The sequence below is a fragment of the Microcaecilia unicolor genome, chromosome 13 (genome assembly GCF_901765095.1).
Source record: "Microcaecilia unicolor chromosome 13, aMicUni1.1, whole genome shotgun sequence".
NCBI classification, from domain to species: Eukaryota; Metazoa; Chordata; class Amphibia; order Gymnophiona; family Siphonopidae; genus Microcaecilia; species Microcaecilia unicolor.
In genome coordinates, this window is record NC_044043.1 from 9,249,506 (window position 1) to 9,273,212 (window position 23,707).

The following is a 23,707-nucleotide window of genomic DNA, read 5'->3' on the forward strand; positions in this document are numbered from 1 at the left end:
AGTCACTGATTAAAGAGGAACAAAATAAATTCAGTCACCTTATTAGAGCCTTATTATTTGTGCTAAACTCTATGCAACACCAAAATATTTTCACACAAGCTGAAATATACCTGTTTTGTATAACAGCATTCAATTTTCCTCCACTAAAGTGTAATAAAGACTAATCAGGAGGAAAACTAAAAACTAACACATTACCATTGGTTATATGCCTATATGAAATGAGTGGTAAATATTTCCCGACTCAGTTTCAAATCAACCTTTTTGCAAAAAAAACCTCAGATCATAAATTTCAAGATTGTGTGTAGCTCTTCCTTCACGGATTTCTGTCAAACAGCTCCTTTTGTTCACTACATCAACTGTCCCAGATTAACAACAGTTTTCACAAGCACAAACATGGATGCCACTCTGAATCACATAGCTGAGTGGGAGAAAAAAAAAAGTGGAAATGAAATGGCCGTTTAAATCCCTGAGGAATGAGCTGTTGCAGTTTTAAGAGACCAGATGTTCTTTGAAAACACCAATATCGCGTACAACATACAGACCTGATGCAAATTTTCCATCCCTTTTTTTTCCAGGGTGCTGCAGTTATACTCATTTCTAAACACTTTACCCATCCTCCCTTAAATACAGAATTTAAATCTAGTTTGCCCAAAACTAAAACAAAAAGGAAGGGTGCCCAGATGTAAAACAAAATAAGAGATCTTATGAAGACAAACTGTTCTAGGTAAGAGATCTGACAAGCTGGCAGCATGGACAGGAATAGCTATGGAAACATGATAGGTCAACTAGTTTATCTGCCATCATTTGCTATATATAAATAATAATTGAGTACCCATTGCTATTTTTTTTTTAACCAAACATCAAAAGCAGCTTTAACTACTCATTTGGAGAGATTTCTTTTAAATAACCTCAGGAAACATTCTTAGGTAACCCAATCTCATTGGTTTGGGCGGCAGATAAAAAAAATGGATGCTTTCAAGTCACACGACTGATGCAAAAGAAATACTGTACTCTGTTTAGTGCTAATACTGTCTGGTAACAACTGTTTTAAAATAGTTATCTAAAATAAGGCCCCAAGGTCTAGATCTCAGTCAGGGGTTAAAAATGCACAAGTCGCGTGCACTTTTACAAAGCACACAGCTATGACAATATATACACAGCACTTAAAATACTGAATAGCATACAAAAAGAATTCTTACTGGAACCACAAAACTATTTTTAAATAAGGGCCATTCCATTTTTCATTGTAATACCCTTTTTAACATTTCTAGCATTAAATTAAACAGCTCCACTTGTGTTAATAAACTACAGAACAGTCCATATGCCAGTATGAGGCCACCATTCCGAACCAGCATAGCCAGTCTGACTTTCCACTAGTGGTGTTTTGGCAAAATGTCGAAGAGGCAATCAAAGACTGGTGGTGAGGTCCTCCCTAGGAAGGTTACCTTCCCTTCCCCTCCCTTGACCCCCCCCACTTGTGGGAAAAAAATAAAGACTGCGGTAGTAGCATCAGCGTGCGGCTGCCGGTTATCTAAGGTCTAATTGTTGACATCTCCACCGTCGTCATCTTGCTGGTCACTTGTCCACAGAGTTAGATTATCACGAAGGAGCTGCATGATGAGTGTGGAGTCCTTGTAAGAGTCCTCGTTAAGGGTATCTAGCTCAGCAATGGCATCATCAAAAGCGGTCTTGGCTAGGTGGCATGCTTGCTCAGGAGCATTCTGGATCTCGTAGTAGAAAACAGAGTAGTTAAGTGCCAGGCCCAACCTAATTGGATGTGTCGGCTGCATGTGCTCTTTGCTGATTTCGTGAGCTTCGCTGTACGCCTTCTCCGAGGATTCCACCACAGTGGCCCTCTTCTCACCAGTAGCCACTTCAGCCAAATAACGGTAATAGTCTCCCTTCATCTTCAGGTAGAAGACCTTACTCTCATATTGGGTTTCACTGCAGTTCTTAATCAAGTAGTTGTCTAGAAGGCTCAGCACATCCTGGCACACAGCTTCTAGCTCTTTTTCAATCTTCTCACGATATGCCCGCACCATTTCTATCTTCTTTTCATTTCCATCAGCAGATGTCTTCTGTTCGATACTGCTAATTACTCGCCAAGAAGAACGACGTGCTCCAACCACGTTTTTGTAAGCTACTGATAAGAGATTCCTCTCTTCATTGGAAAGTGGCTCATTCAGCTCCGTTACCTAAAAAAAAAAATAAAAATAAAATATGTAAGACTCTTTTCCTAAGCAATCCAAGTATGTTCATAATGCACAATAGTAATACCAGCAGCAGTTTACCTGACCAAAATATTAAGATATGCATTACAGAACACCCTTTTTTGTGCGTTAATATAAAATGAAATATTCCAGTTGCCTAAATAGGAATTTTTTTCTCTTTTCTAAAATTTGTCAAAAATGTTAGGTAAATGCACTGGTATCAGTTAAGTCACTAAAGCCTGTCCATTTCCAGATCAAGTAACTCAGCAACAGTGCTCATACCAATAAAATTATTTACAATTGTATCAGTAAAACACAGTTAAATGTGTAAGGTGTAAATAAGCGTCCAAGCAGCAGTAAATCAACCCACACTGTCCCAATTATCTACCATAAATTACTGCACAAACCAGACATTTCTAGGGGCAGGGGTCACTACATTTACTTTTATTTGGTACACTAGTTTTCTGCTTTTTCCTTTGAACATCCAGTTCAAATAAAACCAACCTCTATTGGGCTGGTTCTGAAATAGACCTTTGTCAAGGGTTACAAACCGTGTGGCTCCTTAGGAACCTAGACAGTACGTCTGATAAGGTGGCCTGGATTTAGGAGCAGGCAACTACCATGTGCTAAATTTTCGTAAAGTGCCACTCTGGAGAATAGAGACAGGTGGGCCTTGGCAGACCTAGGTCCCTCCACTTTTCCTTTGGGTCCACCCAGCAGCTTGCCACAATGTGTACAGCTGACAGAGATCGCCAACCCCTGTCAACTGTTCAGTTTTGGAGGCCGTATCTTGCTAAGGATGTAAAAAGAATTGAAGCGGTGCAAAGAAAAGCTATGAGAATGGTATGGGATTTGCGTTACAAGACGTACGAGGAGAGACTTGTGGACCTAAACATGTATACGCTGGAGGACAGGAGAAACAGGGGTGATATGATACAGACGTTCAAATATTTGAAAGGTATTAATCCGCAAACGAACCTTTCCCGGAGATGCGAAGGCGATAGAACAAGAGGACATGAAATGAGATTGAAGGGGGGCAGATTCAGGAAAGATGTCAGGAAGTATTTGTTCACGGAGAGAGTAGTGGATGGTTGGAATGCCCTCCCGCGGGAGGTGGTGGAAATGAAAACGATAACGGAATTCAAACATGCGTGGGATAAACAAAGGAATCCTGTTCAGAAGGAATGGATCCTCAGGAGCTTAGCCGAGATTGGGTGGCAGAGCCGGTGGTGGGGCTGGTGGTTGGGAGGCGGGGACAGTGCAGGGCAGACTTCTACGGTCTGTGCCCTGAAAATGACAGATACAAATCAAGGCAAGGTATACACAAAAAGTAGCACATATGAGTTGGTATCTTGTTGGGCAGACTGGATGGACCATGCTCTGGATATCTTCAGTTGGTGGGGCTTGGGGGATTCCCGCTAGATAAGGTATTTTAAAATTGTAATTTTAAATGGGGTGGGGAGAAGAAATGGTGTGCTTAGTGCCCCCACAAATTAACTGCTGCTCCCCCCCCCCCCCAAAAAAAAAAGGTTCCACTATTATGCCTTGGCCCAGGTCTGCCACTGTGGCACAAGTATTTCAAAAAGAATGAGAGACTATTCCTTCCTCCCACTTCTTTAAATTCCGCCATACTGCACTGAGCAAGTCAGCACACTATTTCTCCACCCCAGCATTAGGTTTCTACTTTGAGTCAGCCAGTCCAGGTTTTTTGCATAATATATGCATAATATATGCATAATATATGCATAATATATGCACCAATCTAATGCATTTTTTTGAGGGGGTAAGCAAACATGTGGACAATGGGGAGCCGGTTGATATTGTATATCTGGATTTTCAGAAGGCGTTTGACAAAGTGCCGCACGAAAGACTCCTGAAGAAATTGCAGAGTCATGGAATCGGAGGTAGGGTATTATTATGGATTAAGAACTGGTTGAAAGATAGGAAGCAGAGAGTAGGATTGCGTGGCCAGTATTCTCAGTGGAGGAGGGTAGTTAGTGGGGTCCCGCAGGGGTCTGTGCTGGGTCCGTTGCTTTTTAATGTATTTATAAATGACCTAGAGATGGGAATAACTAGTGAGGTAATTAAATTCGCCGATGACACAAAATTATTCAGGGTCGTCAAGTCGCAGGAGGAATGTGAACGATTACAGGAGGACCTTGCGAGACTGGGAGAATGGGCGTGCAAGTGGCAGATGAAGTTCAATGTTGACAAGTGCAAAGTGATGCATGTGGGTAAGAGGAACCCGAATTATAGCTACGTCTTGCAAGGTTCCGCGTTAGGAGTTACGGATCAAGAAAGGGATCTGGGTGTCGTCGTCGATGATACGCTGAAACCTTCTGCTCAGTGTGCTGCTGCGGCTAGGAAAGCGAATAGAATGTTGGGTGTTATTAAGAAGGGTATGGAGTCCAGGTGTGCGGATGTTATAATGCCGTTGTATCGCTCCATGGTGCGACCGCACCTGGAGTATTGTGTTCAGTACTGGTCTCCGTATCTCAAAAAAGATATAGTAGAATTGGAAAAGGTACAGCGAAGGGCGACGAAAATGATAGTGGGGATGGGACGACTTTCCTATGAAGAGAGGCTGAGAAGGCTAGGGCTTTTCAGCTTGGAGAAGAGACGGCTGAGGGGAGATATGATAGAAGTGTATAAAATAATGAGTGGAATGGATCGGGTGGATGTGAAGCGACTGTTCACGCTATCCAAAAATACTAGGACTAGAGGGCATGAGTTGAAGCTACAGTGTGGTAAATTTAAAACGAATCGGAGAAAATTTTTCTTCACCCAACGTGTAATTAGACTCTGGAATTCATTGCCGGAGAACGTGGTACGGGCGGTTAGCTTGACGGAGTTTAAAAAGGGGTTAGATAGATTCCTAAAGGACAAGTCCATAGACCGCTATTAAATGGACTGGAAAAATTCCTCATTTTTAGGTATAACTTGTCTGGAATGTTTTTACGTTTGGGGAGCGTGCCAGGTGCCCTTGACCTGGATTGGCCACTGTCGGTGACAGGATGCTGGGCTAGATGGACCTTTGGTCTTTCCCAGTATGGCACTACTTATGTACTTATGTACTTATGTACTTATATTGTAGATGCATGATGGGAGAAAAATGCAACAAAGTTACTCCAAAACAATTTCGACAGTTGCTTTAATACAGTGTTTCTCTCATGTTGGTCCTGGAGTGCTCCCTATCCAGACTAGTTTGCAAAATCTTCACAGTGAATGTGCTCATGTCAATTCTATATGTACTATTTCCATTATATTCAGAATTCTCATATATGTGTCGATATCAAGAAAATCAAACTGATTAGGGCAGAGGTTCCCAGACCTATCTTTGCGGACCCCTCAGCCTATCAGGTTTTCAGGATCTCGTCAAGTAGTAGTAGTAGTAGTAGTAGTAGTAGTAGTAGTAGTAGTAATAGTATGTATATTCATTGCAATTTCTAAAGCGCTACCAGGGTTACGCAGCGCTGTACAATTTAACATAGAAGGACAGTCCCTGCTCTAGGAGCTTACAATCTAAAAGACAGGTGTACAATCTAAAACAAGTATAGAGTCCGTCTGATAGGAATACTATAATTCACAAAGGTTAGGTGCCGAAAGCAGCATTGAAGAGGTGAGTTTTAAGCAGAGATTTAAAAATGGGTAGGGAGGGGGCTTGGCGTAGGGGTTGAGGAAGATTGTTCCATGCAAAGGGTGAGGCAAGGCAGAATGAGCGAAGCCTGGAGTTGGCAGTGGTGGAGAAGGGAACAGAGGAGGGATTTGTCCTGTGAGCGGAGGTTACGGGCGGGAACATAGGGGGAGATGAGGGAGGAGAGGTAGTGAGGAGCCGCAGACCGGGTGCATTTGTAGGTAAGGAGGAGAATCTTGAATTGAATGCGGTATCTGATCGGAAGCCAGTGAAGTGACTTGAGGAGAGGGGTGATCTGAGTATATCGGTTCTGGCGAAATATTAGACGTGCGGCAGTGTTCTGAATGGGTTAAAGGGGGGATAGATGGCTAAGTGGGAGGCCGGTGAGGAGTAAGTTGCAGTAGTCAAGGCGAGAGGTAATGAGAGCGTGGACGAGAGTTCGTGTGGTGTGCTCAGATAGGAAAGGGCGAATGTTGCTGATGTTGAAGAGGAAGAAGCGACAGGTCTTGGCAGTCTGCTGGATATGCGCAGAGAAGGAGAGGGAGGAGTCGAAGATGACTCCGAGGTTGCGTGCAGATGGGACGGGGAGGATGAGGGTGTTATCAACTGAGATAGAGAGTGGAGGAAGAGGAGAGGTGGGTTTAGGTGGAAAGACGAGGAGCTCGGTTTTGGACATGTTCAGCTTCAGGTGGCGGTTGGACATCCAGGCAGCAATGTCGGATAAGCAGGCCGATACCTTGGCCTGGGTCTCCGCGGTGATGTCTGGTGTGGAGAGATATAGCTGGGTGTCATCAGCATAAAGATGATACTGAAAACCATGAGATGAGATCAGTGAGCCTAGGGAGGAGGTGTAGATTGAGAAGAGAAGGGGTCCAAGGACAGATCCCTGGGGAACTCCAACAGATAGTGGGATGGGAGTGGAGGAAGATCCATGGGAGTGTACTCTGAAGGTGCGGTGGGAGAGATAAGAGGAGAACCAGGAGAGTACAGAGCCCTGGAACCCAAAAGAAGACAATGTGGCAAGAAGTAGATCATGATTGACAGTGTCAAACGCAGCGGATAGATCGAGGAGGATGAGGATGGAATAGTGGCCTCTGGATTTGGCGAGGAGCAGGTCGTTGCAGACTTTAGAGAGTGCTGTCTCTGTCGAGTGTAGAGGGCGAAAGCCGGATTGAAGTGGATCTAGGATGGCATGAGAGGAGAGAAAAATCAAGGCAGCGACTGTGAACGGCGCGTTCAAGTATTTTGGAGAGGAAGGGGAGGAGAGAGATGGGGCGGTAATTGGAGGAGCAGGTAGGGTCAAGTGATGGTTTTTTTAGGAGAGGTGTGACTACGGCGTGCTTGAAAGTGTCAGGGACAGTTGCAGTGAAGAGAGAAAGGTTAAGGATGTGACAGATGGGGGGGTGACAGTATGGGAGATGGTGTTAAGTAGGTTGGTGGGGATGGGATCGGAGGAACAGGTGGTGCATTTCGAGGAGGAAAGAAGGCGGGAGGTTTCATCCTCGGTGATCTCAGGAAAGGAGGAGAAAGAGGCAATGGTTGGTTGGTTGTTGGATAGGGCTACAGGCTGAGGAGGAGGTGACTTGGTAGTGAACTCAAGGTTGATTTTTTGTACCTTGTCGTAGAAGTAGTCAGCCAGTGATTGAGGAGAGAGTGAGGGGGGAGTTGGAGCGGGGGGCACTTTGAGGAGGGAGTTAAGGGTGGTGAAGAGACGACGAGGGTTGGAGCTGAGAGAATTGGTCAATTGGGTGTAATAGTCCTGTTTTGCAAGGAATAGGGAGGAATGGAAAGAGGATAGCATGAATTTGTAGTGAAGGAAATCTGAATGGGTACAAGATTTCCTCCAAAGGCGTTCAGCGGATCGGGTGCAGGAGCGAAGGTAGCGGATGCAAGGGGTCAGCCAAGGCTGGGGACTAGAACGCTTCGTGGGACGGGAGGTGGATGGAGCGAGGGTGTCCAAAGCAGAGGAAAGAGCGGCATTGTAGGCGGAGACCGCTTTGTCTGCCGTCTCGGAAGACATGATGGAGGGGAGGAGGTTAGAGATACTAGAGGATAGAGTGGGGGGGTCAATAGCCTGGAGATTCCTGGAGGTGGTAGTTAAAGTTGGACGGGGCGGGAGGGGGGGGGGGTGTGAAGAAGTGTGATATGGGCTCCACTGCATGCAGCACTCATGCACAATCATTATGATTTATTAATTTATTTATTGCACTTGTATCCCACATTTTCCCACCTATTTGCAGGCTCAATGTGGCTTACAAAGACCTGTTATGGCAGCGCCATGTCAGGATATAGAAATACAGTTGGAATTACAATGAGATCAAAGATAAAGAGGCATTAAACCAGACAGTTATAGAGAGGCGTCATTCAAAGAAAGGTGAAGTGTACCAGTTAATCTATGGATTCTCGTGGTAGACCTTATTAAAAAGGCAGGTTTTCAGGGATTTGCGAAAGGTAGTGATTTCGTTAATTGATATCCTGAACACACAAGGGCATAGGTACAGATCGTACATTTTCTTGCAGTCACTAAGGTATCTTGGATAGGTGTTGGTAATCTTGGGTTTGCTCAATTTCCAGGCTGGAACTTGAGACCTGAATGAAGGTAGCAGCCTTGGTTGCAAATAATCAATTATGGAAATATTGGAAACCTGGAACTGGAAAGACACAGAGGATGTCAAAATGATTAGGGGGACAGAACAGCTCATAGTCTATATAAAATCCTGAACAAAGTAAACAGGTAAACACAAATTGTTTAGACTTTCAAAAAAGTATAGGGGGGGACACTCCATGAAGTTATAGTTACATTTAAAATAGGAGAACCTAAATTGGAAAAAGAGGTTCAGGAGTTGGTGTGAAGCCTGGAACTGATATGCCTCCGATCTTCAAAAAGCTTGCCCCATTAAAAGCAGCTGTTATAAATTCTAAGAAGCAACAGGTTTCCCCCAGGGTACTCAGATAAGAGGGAGAAATAGATTTGTAAGCATTTAGAGCAGCAAGCTGCCTGGAAATAGCAGTATGATATGCTGTCAAACCTACAAGCAGCAAAGTGGAATGGGATTAGAGATCTGGAAATAATTCCCTTGAACTATTGCTCTCCAACTTACCTCTAACAACCTGTGTTCCAGTTTAGGTAAGCTGTCAGACATTTGCCTACTTTTTCAGGCTAAAATACACAATTTCAATTTACTCTCTCTTTTCCCTTTATTCTCTCCAGTTCACCTTCACCTAACCTGGCTCTTCTTCACAGCAGAAGGTGGCCGCGGAAAAGCACTTCCCCAAACCACAGCAGACACCACATATCATGGCTGAGTGGGGAATGTTGGCACAAGAGGAAATTCATTTAGCAAGAGATATTCAAAAGTTGGCCGAAGGCCTAAAATGGCAGAAAGTCTAGCTTGCTTTTGATAAATCATGACAAAATTCATGAGCAAACAGGTTCAGTGGTGCAAGAAATCCCCATAAATACTCAACACCAAAGAAAGCTCTACAAAGGTGACTAGATATAAGTCATGTGATTCATGTGATCCACTGTCAAGCTGCTAGCCAGAGAAGGAAGGCACTTTCCGTCACCAACACTCCCACACACAGCTGGTGTTATTGTAAGCTTGAACCAACCAGTGCTTGAACTCAAGGTCTGCCTCAAAAAGTATCACTTGTGTTTACCAAGGTGATACCAGGCAATTGCAAAGTACTGAGGGAAAACCAGAAAAGAAAACTGGGAAGACTCCCATGTTTTTATTTTCTTAGGAAACCTGAAAAAGATCAGGCATACCATATAGAGTAAAAACACAACTGGCTCAATGGCCTCAACAAGGTGCTATAAATGGTCAGCATAATCATAAATCTTATTCACCTTATATGTCTAATTTCCATAGCAACAAGGACTAATCAATTGCTATCAAAAAGGATGTAAGCAAATGTTAAAGTGGATCAGACCTGCCACACATGAAAATTCCTAACTATGGAGATTATGACAATTCTTTTTCCTGTTGGAATAGTCAAGCGGGATGTCCTCTAATCTTGTTTTTCAGACTTCTGGTATCTGCATAAATAAATTCTGAAGTATATCTTTTTTTAGTTGTATTTATACAAATTTCTCAGTAGGAATTTGACTTGTGTATCTTCTCTTCATACGCAACTTGATTACTTCATACTTTATAACAACTTATTGGAATTGTTTTTTTAAACATACAACCAAGAACTTTAATAGAAAAGGCTGAAAATAGATAAGGAAAATCATCTTCCTTTTCAATTAAAGAAAGAAAAAGGAAATGGTCAGCTCAAGTTCACAACTGGGGACTCCAATACCACCAGAGACGCATTTATATAAAAAGTCAAAAAGAAAAGCTATATACCGATTACAAAGGATAGAATAAAGCAACTAATTCCCGTTTCTAGCTGCCAAAAAGCAAAAGGTCCCAAAATACCCTATTTCAACTGGTAACTTAGGTGCTACTTTTGATTTAAAATTCCCATGTAAATGCACTATAACTGAATTACTCTTGCATGTATAAGAATGCCTTTTGTTTCATGAGAAAACATCTGGTAAGTCCAACCCCCCTCCCCCCCCAAAAAAAAGAAAACACACTTTTCACTCCCATATTTTCTCCTTAGTTTTACAGCAGTGCTTCAAAATAGCAAAAGTCACCATCAATGTCCCACGAAGAGTTCAGATACTTCTCCAAGAGCATAATGACCTTCCAAAGAATCCACAGTACAATCAGAACCATTCATTACAGAACACTTCTGGTCAGGCATATAGGGCCCCCTTTTACCAAGCTGCAGCAAAAAAGAGGGCCTGCGCCAACACGTGTTTTTGACATGCACCAAGGTCCTCTTTTACTGCAGTGGGTAAAAGGCAAGTCTTTCTTTGCTTTAGGAAATGGCCGTGCAACAAGTGAAGCACTTGCCGCGTGAGTGGCCATTTTGCGGGGTGGAAGCGCCCTTACCATCACCCACTGAGGTGGCGGTAAGGGCTCTCCCCGCTAACCCGGCAGTAAACGGGTAGCACGCAGCATTGTCCGATTACTGCTAAGTACACACCGGCGCTACAAAAATAAAAAAAATTTTATAGCGCAGGATATGATGGCGTGCTGGGGTGGGAACTACTGCCGGGCTGCTGCTGTAGCCAGGCGGTACTTCCTATTTAGCGAGCAGTAAGCACGCGTTGAGCTTACCACAGCTTTGTAAAAGGGCCCCATAGTTAACTTGAACAATTGTGGCAAATATCTTCAGTACTTCCAAACAGTACCATTTAAAAATTATTCCGGATGAAATATTTTGAACCCATAGGAGCTTCAAGAATCCATAAGACCATTCAACTATGCAGTTCAAGGAATATGACCAAGACAGAATTTCATGTACATGTAAATATCCTGAAAACCTGACTAGCATGTTCCAAGGACTGGATTAAGAACCCTTGATGCAGTGGATCATTCCTTACTATCGCCGAAATAAACCAGGGATTTCGAGCAAGGTACTCCAGTGGCTTAAAGAAATTTTTAATTGAAGGAAGCTATAGCATTAAAACGAAGGGAGAAATAGCCAAGCCCTGGACTTTACTTTATGAAATTCTTCGAGGCTCCCATTCTGATTCTTTTACCAATACAAGCTTACAGCCCACTAATACCTTACAGTTCAAAGCGGGTAACAAAACAAGACAAACCAGAACAAACCTCTGGGATATGAGATCATTTGGTGTAAGTTTGATCTGGGAGTCCATTGTTATAATGCAGACAATATTAACCATGCTAATCCCAGTAGTGGAGACTTCAATATGTGGTGGTCAGGCTCTAAGATTTGTTACTATGTATAAATGAGACTGCAGGATAATGAAGAAACTTAAATTTACCTCCATTTAGAGAAATACAGATATCAGCCAAAATTAAGTCACTCTATCTACAGGAGTGCAACACAAGCCAGTATTATAGTAAAATGTCAAATGGTGCAAAGCTTATTATATATAAAGTTAGATTTTGCTGTTTTAAATGAGTCATCTTATTCCTAATGTTCACTATATGTTGCAAATCAAAATCATAGACATTCATGCTCATTTCCATCCATTTGATAACTTTTTCAACTGCTTGCAGGATTTCTTGTCTTAACGTTGGTTTTCTTAGTCACAACAGTGTCATCATTCCATTCGTCACCAGCAGTTTGGTCAGTTCCAGCCATCTTGCAGATTTTGAAGAATTTCTTTATCAGATTCTAAGCCTTTGGGGCTGCTTCATCCAACTCAAGTCATTCCTTAATTTATTCATATTTTTTATTGAATTATTTTGCAAGCTTACAGCTGCCTTTAAGGCTTTGGTCTTAATTGTCCTCGTCAAATGAGGTATTATCTCTATTGCCAGAGAGTTGAAAGCTTCACCAAGGCCTTTAGTCCAGCAGATTTGCTTTTAACCCCAACTCCATGTGGCTTTAACTAAATTATTTTTCATATTTAATTTCTTCAAGAAGCTGGCTACATCTGATGTATCTGAGATCGTGGTTATTCATTCTCACCTGTCGTTAGTATTATAATTCTTTATTATCCCTTGGTCCAGAGACTGAATTCAAGAGTCAACAGGAGGATGAGTGGGGCAGTAATCAAAGAGCAGCATGTGCTTGTGTGCTTCTGAGGCTCTACTTCTATCAGAACTGCTGAACTCTCACTGTAAGCCTGTACTTACTTTAGAATTGTTAAGCTCCCACTTTTACAGCAGTCTACACACTTATTAGAACTGCTGATTTCCCGTTTTTACAGTATTCTACACTCTTATTAGAGCTGCTGAGCTCCAACCTTTATTGTAGCCTGCTCTTGGGGAAGGCTTTCCTCAGCCATCATCTTTCACAAATGCAGTAAATTATCTGCATTAAATAAAAGAAACTTCAGATAAGAAAGAGACTTCAGGTGTGTACTCCAAGATACTGAGACCTTACAGAGAAGCAACTAGCTGATAGGAGACAAATTAAAGAAGAACTGTATCCCAGAACTATTCCCCCCTCCCACCTCCTATACTCACTAACATAATACTGGACCCGGAGCCACTACTGATTCAATAGCTCAAAGGCAAGCCGAAAATACATAAAACACAAAAAGACCAGAACACAAGATTCCATACCAAAGAACAAAGTCCTATCACACACCCTATCAAACACTGTCTACTAGCAGCCCAAAGTGAATACCAAAATGAATACCATCAAATTACTCCTAACAATCTACTCCTTATCACTGATCCAGCTAACACTAACCACCCCACTCGCAGAAAGTAACATCATCCCCATACTACATAATCAATGACTGACCAGATACACCCCATCAAACTGACAACAATCAAAACAAAAGGAAGAACTCCTACAAGCGGAGAACCCAAACAGAAGGGAAAGAAACTTCATAAACTCACAATAACAAAGAAACGACAACTAACAAAAATCCACACAACACCAAACATAGCAGACCCATACCAAAAACTTCAAGTGGGTTACATCAACACTAGATCCGTAGTAAACAAAATAGTAACAGACTGGATCACATCAGAAAACCTTGGTCAACTTTTCATCAACGAAACCTGGATCCATGATCAAAAGGACCCTATAATCCTAGACCTTTGCCCTCCAGGATACAAAATCACTCACTGGACCAGAAAGGAAAAGAGAGGCGGAGGCATAGCACTAATCTATCAATCCCACTTTACCACTGAAACTACTGCTGAGTCCATAACAACCCAACTTGAAATTGTCTCAATCAGAATCTACAATAAAACTCTGCTTGATCATCTGAACTGTGTCTTGTTTTATAGACCACCAGGTAATTGGAACGAAGGCCAGACAAACTTCACTGACGTAATTTCAAACACTTGTGCAACCAACTCCAATATACTAGTATTAGGAGACATTAACCTTCATCTAGAAGACCCAAACTCTACCAAACGCATGAGAATGTAAGGAATTCCTCCACTTATGGGATCTCAAATGGCCACAAATGCAAGCAACCCATGTCAAAGGGCACACACTCAACCTCATCTCACACAAACTGTCAACAGACCAGAACCTAATAAGATATTAAATGGACAGAAACACCATGGACTAATCACTACAAACTAAACCTATCCCTAAAATGGCGGAAGAAGGGTTCAAACCGCACACAAGAACGCAGAAGAGGCCAAACAGACAAACATTCTGGCAACAGATATACAATAATGAATGGATAGCACAAATGGACTCCACATACTACCTCACAGAATGGGATAAAAAATGCAGAAGCATACTAGATGAAATAGCACCCTTATGAAGAAGAACTTCACGTAGGCATAACTCCATACCATGGTTCAACGATGAACTGAAAACAATCCAGGAAACTCGAACGAGCATGGAAAAAAATAAAAGATGAACACATACTCAATGCATGGAAACAAATACAAAGAAAATACAAATATGCAATAAGACAGACCAAAAGGTCATACTATAAAACTAAAATAGGGCCAGATTACAAAGACACGAAGAAACTATACCAACACGTGAACAAACTACTAGACATCACAGTGGTCACTACAACCAATACAGACATCCCATCTGCAGACAAACTTGCTAAATACGTCAATGAAAAAATTGCAAACCTACACAACACTCTACCTCAGGAAAATATCGATATCGAAAACTTCATCAATGGCTTGGACCCAACCCTTGGAGAATAACCAGCTGACCGAACTTGGTCAAACTTCACTCTCCTAACTGCCAAAACAGTTACCCAGGCGATCAAAAGGTTCTCCAACACCCACTGTAAATTGGATACCTGCCCCAGCTACCTAATAAAATCCACCCCTGACCGCTTCATAGCAGACCTCACATCCCACCTAAACTACATGCTTCAACAAGATCTCTTCCCTAAGAAAAATGGCAACATCCTACTCACCCCAATACCAAAAGATACCAAGAAAAATACAAACGAAATCACCAACTACCACCCAGTAGCATCTATCTCACTGGTAATCAAATTGATGGAAAGCATGGTAACCAAACAACTTACTGATTATATAAACACATTCTCAATATTACATGAATCACAATCAGGATTCCGCCCTCTCCATAGCACTGAAACAGTACTAATTACTCTCCTAGCCAAATTCAAACAGGAAATAGCAACAGTAAAAGCATACTTCTCCAATTCGACATGTCTAGTGCACATGGTAAACCATAATATACTACTAAGACTCCTAGATTACTTTGGGATCGGAGGAAATATACTTAGTTGGATCAAGGGTTGCCTAACCACTAGAACATATCAAGTGAAATCAAATTCAAACATATCATCACCGTGGAAAACAGACTGCGGAGTACCTCAAGGATCACCACTATCACTGATACTTTTCAACCTAATGATGACCCCACTAGCCAAGTCCTTATCCGACCAAGGCCTTAACCCTTTCATCTATGCAGATGATGTAACAATATACATTCCTTACAAACATGATCTGACAGAGATCAACAACGAAATTAAGCTCAGCTTGATCATGAACTCATGGGCAAATGCATTTAAATTAAAACTCAATACAGAAAAAAACACACTGTCTCATCCTCTCATCCCAATACAACGCGAACAACCCCACAAATATAAACACCCCAGATTACACCCTCCCCATATCAGACAGCCCGAAAATCCTCAGCGTTACAATCGACCACAACCTTACACTAGAGAGCCATGTGAAATCTACAACAAAGAAAATGTTCCACTCAATAGGGAAACTCAAACATGAAACCATTCTTCCTGAGGGAAACATTTCACAACCTGATAATGGTTCTAAGCCATATAGACTACTGCAATGGAATTTATGCGGGATGCAAAGAACTCATAACGAAACTTGAGACCGCTCAAAACACGGTAGCCAGGCTTATATTTGGAAAAACACGATTCGAAAGCGCCAAACCCCTCCGAGAAAAATTGCACTGGCTCCCAAAGAACGTATTGCTTTCAAAATCTGCACCCTGGTTCATAAAATTATCTACGGCGAGGCCCCGGGATACACGACAGACCTCATCGACCTACCAATCAGAAGTACAACCGGATCAACACGAACATATCTAAACCTCCACTACCCAAGCTACAAAGGACTCAAATACAAATCAATTCATGCATCCAGTTTTTCCTACATAAGCACACAACTATGGAACGCATTACCAAAAGCCGTGAAAACAATGTATAACCACCTAAACTTCCGGAAAGCACTAAAAAACTTACCTGTTCAAAAAGGCATACCCTACCGACCCAACTTAATGCCTGAACCCTGCAACACTACAAAACCAAAGCACGTAATGGACATAACGTAACTCTTCCTCTATACGATTCCCTAATATGTCTGTTCCACATGAACCTCATTCTACCACAACATCACTGTTTATACCGGAATTGGCGAACGCCTTTACGGTACTATGTAAGCCACATTGAGCCTGCAAATAGGTGGGAAAATGTGGGATACAAATGTAAAAAATAAATAAATGTTTATATAACCAAAGTTGTAAGATATGTCGTCATCCAGGCATTTTTTACTATTTGCATGTATCACAGAGGCAAGGATGCACTATCTATATGATGCACACCCGAGGTTGCTAAATTTCCCAATAAGTAGCACAGTTAAGTTTACTACTGCCAGATTTATTGATACAAAAAAGTAATGCTACCTGATGTTTTATCTTCTTAAAGTCAGCAGAATTCATTTCATCATATTGGAAGCTCCAAGTTCAATCAAGGAGTTTAGAAAAAACAAGCTGTTTCACAGTTGTAAATTTGTTTTCATCATTATCAACCACTTTCAATAGCGTTTTTCAGTTATGCTGAAAATGCGTTTGAGGTCGCACTGTTTGCCGACCAATTTTCCCTGGAAATCATTATAGTTATGCCAATTCTCTTCTTAAAATGACTCAGCCAACCTTTGTTGTCCTGAAAGGATTCATCTTCCTTCAAGCCATTTTAATAATATTTTTAGCTTGGACCTGCAGGTTTGGCCCAGTGATCTGTATTCCTTTCTCCCACTGTTGAGTGAACAACGTGCTCATGGCTTTGTCCAAATCAAGAGTAGCTGAACAGTGAACACATTTTCCCACTAAACCTATACTGGAATCAATGCTCCTCACAAAGTCATGCAACTTGTCTTGGCTTTTAAAAGACACCTGCAAGTGTGGATTCAGATACACCCATCTCAAGACACAGAAGTTTGGGTTTTACTACAATTTAATTTTATATAGCTGCCAATTTCTCTTCACCAGTGTACGCTTGTACATATTTTCAACTTGCCATTAAATTAACTTCATAATTTTACCAACCTTATCAAAAGTCACACTCAAAGCAGAATCTCATTCCATGTGTTTGTCTGTTGTGTGCCATGTGAACAACATGTGAGGCCACCCGTCTACTAAAGAGAACCATGTCTTAGTTTCTTTAATTTGGGATCCATGTTCATCCCACAGCTTAAGCAATACCGTGACAGACCACGTACTGTTGGATTTCTACTGTACCTGCACAAGTAATCAGTGGAGTTATGCTACTTATACAAAGTATGTTTCAGGATTATAGATGCCTGTACTGTCTCTTCAGCTGAAGCTCTAAATAGACAAAAACAAATCTTATGTTTAGGCTCTTTAAGCAAATCAAGACCTTTTTCAAGTATGAATATTGAGAGAGTCGCTACTGCATTTGAGTCCTGTACTATTAATCTACATGTCAGTGTCTTCTGGAAACTACAAAATTGAGGCGATTACATAATTTCATATGAATCAATTTCAGATTATAGTGTAGGCTTGCGTTATCACAAATTTTAAAAAACCTGTTAAGAACAACCTGTGTAAAGGCTAAGTAGTAAGCTTCAAATTCTTAAGAACACTGCAGCTCATCTGACATGTCATGCAAATTTGATACAGCAACTCACATTGTTATACAAGTTGCACTGAAAAGTTATCTGAGCCTCCATCAACAACCATCTGTATAATCTAAGATATATGTGGCTAGGCTAGTATATGCGCTTCATTTAGTAACATTTACTTCTTCAATTATGAATTTGTACTTGAAGAAGCAATCTTATATTTTCCATAAACCAAAGGTGTTAAATATTGTTTATTTAATATAACGCCCTTTGTAAAATCAGAGTGGTTTACAAACAAGTAAAATCAATAAAACACAATTGAAAGGAATTTCAACTGATAAGAAAAGAGAAAACCAGAGGTAGTCAGAAAACAAAATAGAATAGAGAAGAAAGCAGAGAACACAGAGCTGACCAGTCAGCCGAACCAGGCTGCCAAAACATAGGGGGAGGGTCTATGAAAAAGCTTTGGTAAGTCTTGAAGGCAATTTTGAAACCTTGGTAGGATTGTTCAGCGTGGAGAGGAAAAGGAAAGTAATTCTATAAAGATGGGCTCAGTGAAAAGAAAGCAGTGTGTCATGTAGTCTGAAGTCTAGTAGACATAGCGGGAATGGAAAAACGGATTACATATAACAGATCGAACGGCACAGACAGGCTATAAGGAATTAACAAAATGTTACTGCCATCTTTCCTGTATCAAACCGCAAAGCCTTGGAATAGTTTGCAGTTTTCATTAAGACATCAGTTATACGGCTCTGGGGCTCATTTTCAAAAGAGAAAAACTTCCAAAGTGGCATAAACCTGCATTTATTTATTTATTGCATTTGTATCCCACATTTTCCCATTTGGACTTTTTCCTCACAAAACATCCAAAAAAACCAATTTGACATTTTTCTATGAGGTCCATCAGAAATGCGTCATAGCACAAGGGGGTGCTGATAAGGGCGGGATTTGAGTGTTCCTAACACTTGGAGGTTTTTCAGCCATAATAGAACAAAAACATCCAGGGCTATAAGTTGGACGATTTGGTCTAGACCTGTTTTATAAACGAATAAGCAACAAAAATGCGCCCTAAATGACAAGATGATGAATGGAGGGAATCAGGAATGACCTCCCCTTACTCCCCCAGCGGTCACTAACACCTTCCAACCCTCCCAAAAAATGTGATTAAAAACATATTTTGCCAGCCTCTGATGTTATAGTCAGGTCCATTAAAGCAGCATAAAGGTTCCTGGAGTAGTCTAGTGATAGGTGCAGTGCACTGGAGACAGGTGGACCCAGGGCCATACTTCCCACTACCTGTTAACTTGTGGTGGAAACTGAGCCCTCCAAAACTCACCATAAACTCATTGTAACCATATATAGGTGCCCCCTTCACCCATAAGGGTTATTGTAGTGGTGTGGAGGTAGGGGGTTTTGGAGGCTCAGACTAGATAAGGGAACAACAGTGAGATGTGTACCTGGGAGCATTTATTTGAAGTCCATAAAAGTGACCCATTGTTCTCCTGTGGCCAGTCTACTACAAATGATGGCTCCCTCTACATCCCAAATGGCTTGATTTTGTGTGTTTTTTACTTGGAGTTTTTTTGTTTTTTTTTCCCGAAAATGGAACAAAAAGATAAACAGAGCACAAAAATATCTAGCAAATAGCCATTAAAATTTTTTTTTTAAAAAGAGAGGTTTTCCTATTTTGACGATGACTATATTCCCTACTTAAATTTTGAACAGTTTTAGCAAAACATCCCAAGTTAGACTTGGACCTCATATTGAAAATGCCCCTCAATATTTCACCACAAACTTCTTTAAGAGATTTTTGCTATTATAATTTATCACATTATTTTGGTGTACTTATATCATTTTGTTGAAATGCTCACATCCTAGAGATGTTAGTATATCTTTTGTTTTATATTTATGCAATTTTCCAAATTAAAAATACAAGCATTAAACAATTGGAAATGAGAGCTATTATAGAAAATCAATATTCAAAGAATACATCAAAAGTCCACAACATAAGGAAGAAAAGTATCCAAACGGCGAGAAAAACAGGGAAAAACAAACAGTATGAAAGTCGGTATCACTGACTTGAGTGCCATAGTTCATAAATGCAAACACAACAGTAGGCTCAAGACGCCCCCATCTATAGAAGCAATCCCAGTGTAAAAAAATGCCATCTGTGGAGTATCAGTATCTACAGGGAGTCTTTAAAATAAATTAGGCCATGGGTTCAACAGATTCAAACACAAGAAACTGCTTCCTCCTTTTCTGTGTGGCCCACACCATATCAGGAAAACAGCCAGCGACCACCACCACAAAACCGCTGTGATCTGTGCCTGAAAAATAACTTCAAAATATTAATCTTTGATTCCATAGCAAAAAGATATAATCAGAGTACTTAACATGGTCTCCTCTAGGATTAGAAGGGTTTAAAACTAAAAGACTGATAAATCCTCTTCATGGCTAGGATCCACATGACCAGAAGACACCAGCACATTAGTCACATTAGGAAGAGAAGATCCAATTAAACCCAATATCTGCATCATATCTTAACATATCCATCAGCCAATCATGGAGCGATACTTGCAATTAGTCTAATTTTCTGGTTTAGTCCGCCCCCAACAATTTTGGAGTAAAGTCAAAACTATTCGTGCCAGATCGTTTGGGTAATTTCCCTCACCCGATGATGTATTCCCAGGTTTGGTTAGCCACCAAGTTAAATTTGAAGGAATACTATTCAGCAAATATGATGGGCAAGTTATCTAAAATACAAATTTTTTTCGCTATCTTCTTCAAGGTTTGTCCAACTGAGATTTCATCTGGGCCAATGGAGCGTGTAACTGTGGCTGACAATTTAGAGAGCCAACCTTGTTTGGAAAAAGGTTCAGCCTCCCTACTGGAGGGGTACAGTGACCATCTCTTTAAGAGAACAGTCACAATCCAAGACGATCAGCAACTCTGCCCTAGGCTCATCCTCGGACTCAACTTAAATGGGACGGCAGCTGCCATCTTCCTAACAAAGCTAGTGAAGGTGCGAGCCTCAAGTAGAGACTTCCTTCTCTCCTGTGGAGGAGAGGTGTCTGAAGGGATCCCATAAGACCTCTCCTCTGAGAAGCAGTCTGGCTCTCCCTCAGACTCAAGATACTCTTATTAGAGAAGAGAGTCCTCACCTGTCTCGGTCTACTGGCAGAATGTCCAGGCCTCAGTGTGCTGAGGAAGGAAGCCATCACCCGATCCTAAGGAAATGTCCTCTCTTGACGGGCGGTCACCACATGAGTAGGTCCTGATCCCAATGCCCATTGAGCCAAAGGTTTCAGTGACTGCTTCACTGGCAAAGCTGTTTATAGTAGCCTACGAGCGCTGAAGCTGTACTGTGGCTACAGCAAGCGCGCTCTCGATGCAGAAGCACTCTACTGCTGCAGCAAGCCCAGTAGGCTTCTCCCTAAGCATGGCCTGGAATCAGTCAGAGGTAGGCATCAAAGGCAAGGTCGGGACCCGGTTGCATTGCAGATGCAATGCCAGCAACTCCACTCAAAGGGGAGCACACCAACGTTGCCAATGCCCCAGAGCTCTTCATACCATGCTTCAAGGGGGGACCAATGCTTGCGGAATGAGTGTCATGGTCTGGCTCCAAACACTGGCGACACCAGGAATAGGGATCAGTCCGAGAGATAACCTGATTACACTGGGAACAGCGTTTGAAGCCACTGGGGACCTTCTGGGACGTAAGTGCGTAAGTATTGCCATACTGGGAAAGACCAAAGGTCCATCAAGTCCAGCATCCTGTTTCCAACAGTGGCCAATCCAGATCACAAATACCTGACAAGATCCCAAAAAAGTACAAAACATTTTATACTGCTTACCCCAGAAATAGTGGATTTTCCCCAAGTCCATTTAATAACAGTCTATGGACTTTTCCCTTAGGAAGCCGTCCAAACCTTTTTAAAACTCTGCTAAGCTAACCGCCTTTACCACATTCTCTGAGTGAAGAAAAATTTTCTCTGATTTGTTTTAAATTTACTACATTGTAGCTTCATCGCATGCCCCCTAGTCCTAGTATTTTTGGAAAGCGTGAACAGACGCTTCACATCTACCAGTTCAACTCCACTCATTATTTTATAGACCTCTATCATATCTCCCCTCAGCCGCCTTTTCTCCAAGCTGAAGAGCCCTAGCCGCTTTAGCCTTTCCTCATAGGGAAGTTGTCCTATCCCCTTTATCATTTTCGTCGCCCTTCTCTGAACCTTTTCTAATTCCACTATATCTTTTTTGAGATACGGCAACCAGAATTGAACACAATATTCGAGGTGCGGTCGCACCATGGAGCGATAAAAAGGCATTATAACATCTTCATTTTTGTTTTCCATCCCTTTCCTAATAATACCTAACATTCTATTTGCTTTCTTAGCCGCAGCAGCACACTGAGCAGAAGGTTTCAACGTATCATCATAAAGGGTTAAACAGCCAACGACAAATTTAAACAGCTCAATAGTGAAAAAGGTTCGATGCAACCTGGCCTGAGCTCAGGCCCAAAAGGGCCTCTAGAGTCGAAAAACAAAAGAAACTTAAAACCATACCAAAACAATTCGAAACTGACCTTAAGACTTGCCTTTTCAAAGACGCTTTTGACTAATTATTTTCAGCAAGCTATAGCAGCGTTTTTCTGATGTACAAGCACGAACCTCATGCACTGCCCCCTCTTCTATCCTGTCCTTTATTGTAGTTTGACCCTCTGCTTCATCTGTTCTGATTTGTTACCACTGTACCTTCTCGTTATCTAATACTTTTAGATCAGTGTTTCCAAATTCAATCCTGGAATACCCCCTTGCCAGTTAGGTTTCCAGGATACCCACAAAGAATAATGGGTGGAATAGTAAATCTGAAATAAATTTGAAACTTAAAAAGGGGTAGGAAACGAAAAACAATGCCCCATGGAGAACTGAAGACTGCTGGTCCCACGCTCACACGAAGGCACCTGTGCATATGAGGTGGGATGGTGCCAATGGCCTTTTAAAAGAGAGCACACTGGCAGCACCACACCATGCTGCGTCAGAGGACGTCACCCAGTTGTAAAATTGACATGGCCTGCTCGTTCTAGGAGATTAGGGGTTTGCAAGATAACCACAATATGCATGAGAGAAATTTGAATGCACTGCCTCTACAATATGCAAATCTCTCATATACATGTTCATTGTGGGTGTCCTGAAAACCAACTGGCTATGTGTGTCCCGAAGACTGGTTGAGAACAGCAGTGATGCTCTAATAGCAATGAAAGTAAGGGGTAGACGCACTAACAAAAACGTTAAAGCCCTTCCCTTACCGATTCCTTAGTGAATTGGTAAGAAACGGGCATGCATCAAGGAAATCACATGCAAATGAGCTGCTCGCCGCTAGCTCATTTGCATGTGATTTCCTTCCAAGCCAGTCGGCTAGCTGAGCATGCTCTGCGCATGCCAAAAGACGTCCAAAAAGGACATTCCTGACGAGCACTTGTCAAAGCCGCGGGCCGGAGCACAAGCTGCAGCCGCCGGTACAGCCAGTGATCCCTGCTGCCCTACTCTCAGGCGTGGGGATCAGTTAGGAAACTAGCAAGAACCAATTCTAACTCATTAAAAAGTTTGCCCCACTTTTCTTTGCATTTTAAAAAGTACCTTTGGCTCCTTTACAGAGGTAGCGGACACACCATGCGATCTACCCTTTAGAGTACCAGGAAGTTTTTTTTTTTTTTTGGGGGGGGGGGGGGGATGAGTTCTAGTGAACCGGCTACAAGACCAGTGACTCCCCAGGTGACTCCTCCCTTACTCACCTTCCAGGTAGAAAGCTTTGCAGCCCTCATCCTTCAGTATCAGCAGCGTGTGCCCCCCCCCCCCGTGTTCTCGTTCTAGTCGCTGCTGTCTTTGTCATACAGGAGCGTGTCGCTGCCGCAGTGCCCCACCAACCACTCGCAGTACTGCCCGCTGGGAAAGAACGCCTGGAGGGGCAGGTTGCCCTTGCGCAGCCGCCGCAGCATAATGCCCGGAATGGCCACGCTGATGGCAGAC

At 42.1% G+C, this 23,707-nt stretch overlaps 1 protein-coding gene across 1 annotated transcript in view; it reads right to left on the minus strand.

The window, feature by feature from the left end:
* Positions 1-963: 963 nt before the first annotated feature.
* Positions 964-23,707, minus strand: part of YWHAG (tyrosine 3-monooxygenase/tryptophan 5-monooxygenase activation protein gamma) — a 49,983-nt gene continuing 27,239 nt past the window's right edge. The window contains exon 2 of the mRNA XM_030222240.1: positions 964-2,195. Within this exon, the coding sequence (XP_030078100.1) occupies positions 1,539-2,195 (657 nt within the window). The 3' untranslated portion in view covers positions 964-1,538. The remainder of the gene's footprint in view (positions 2,196-23,707) is intronic.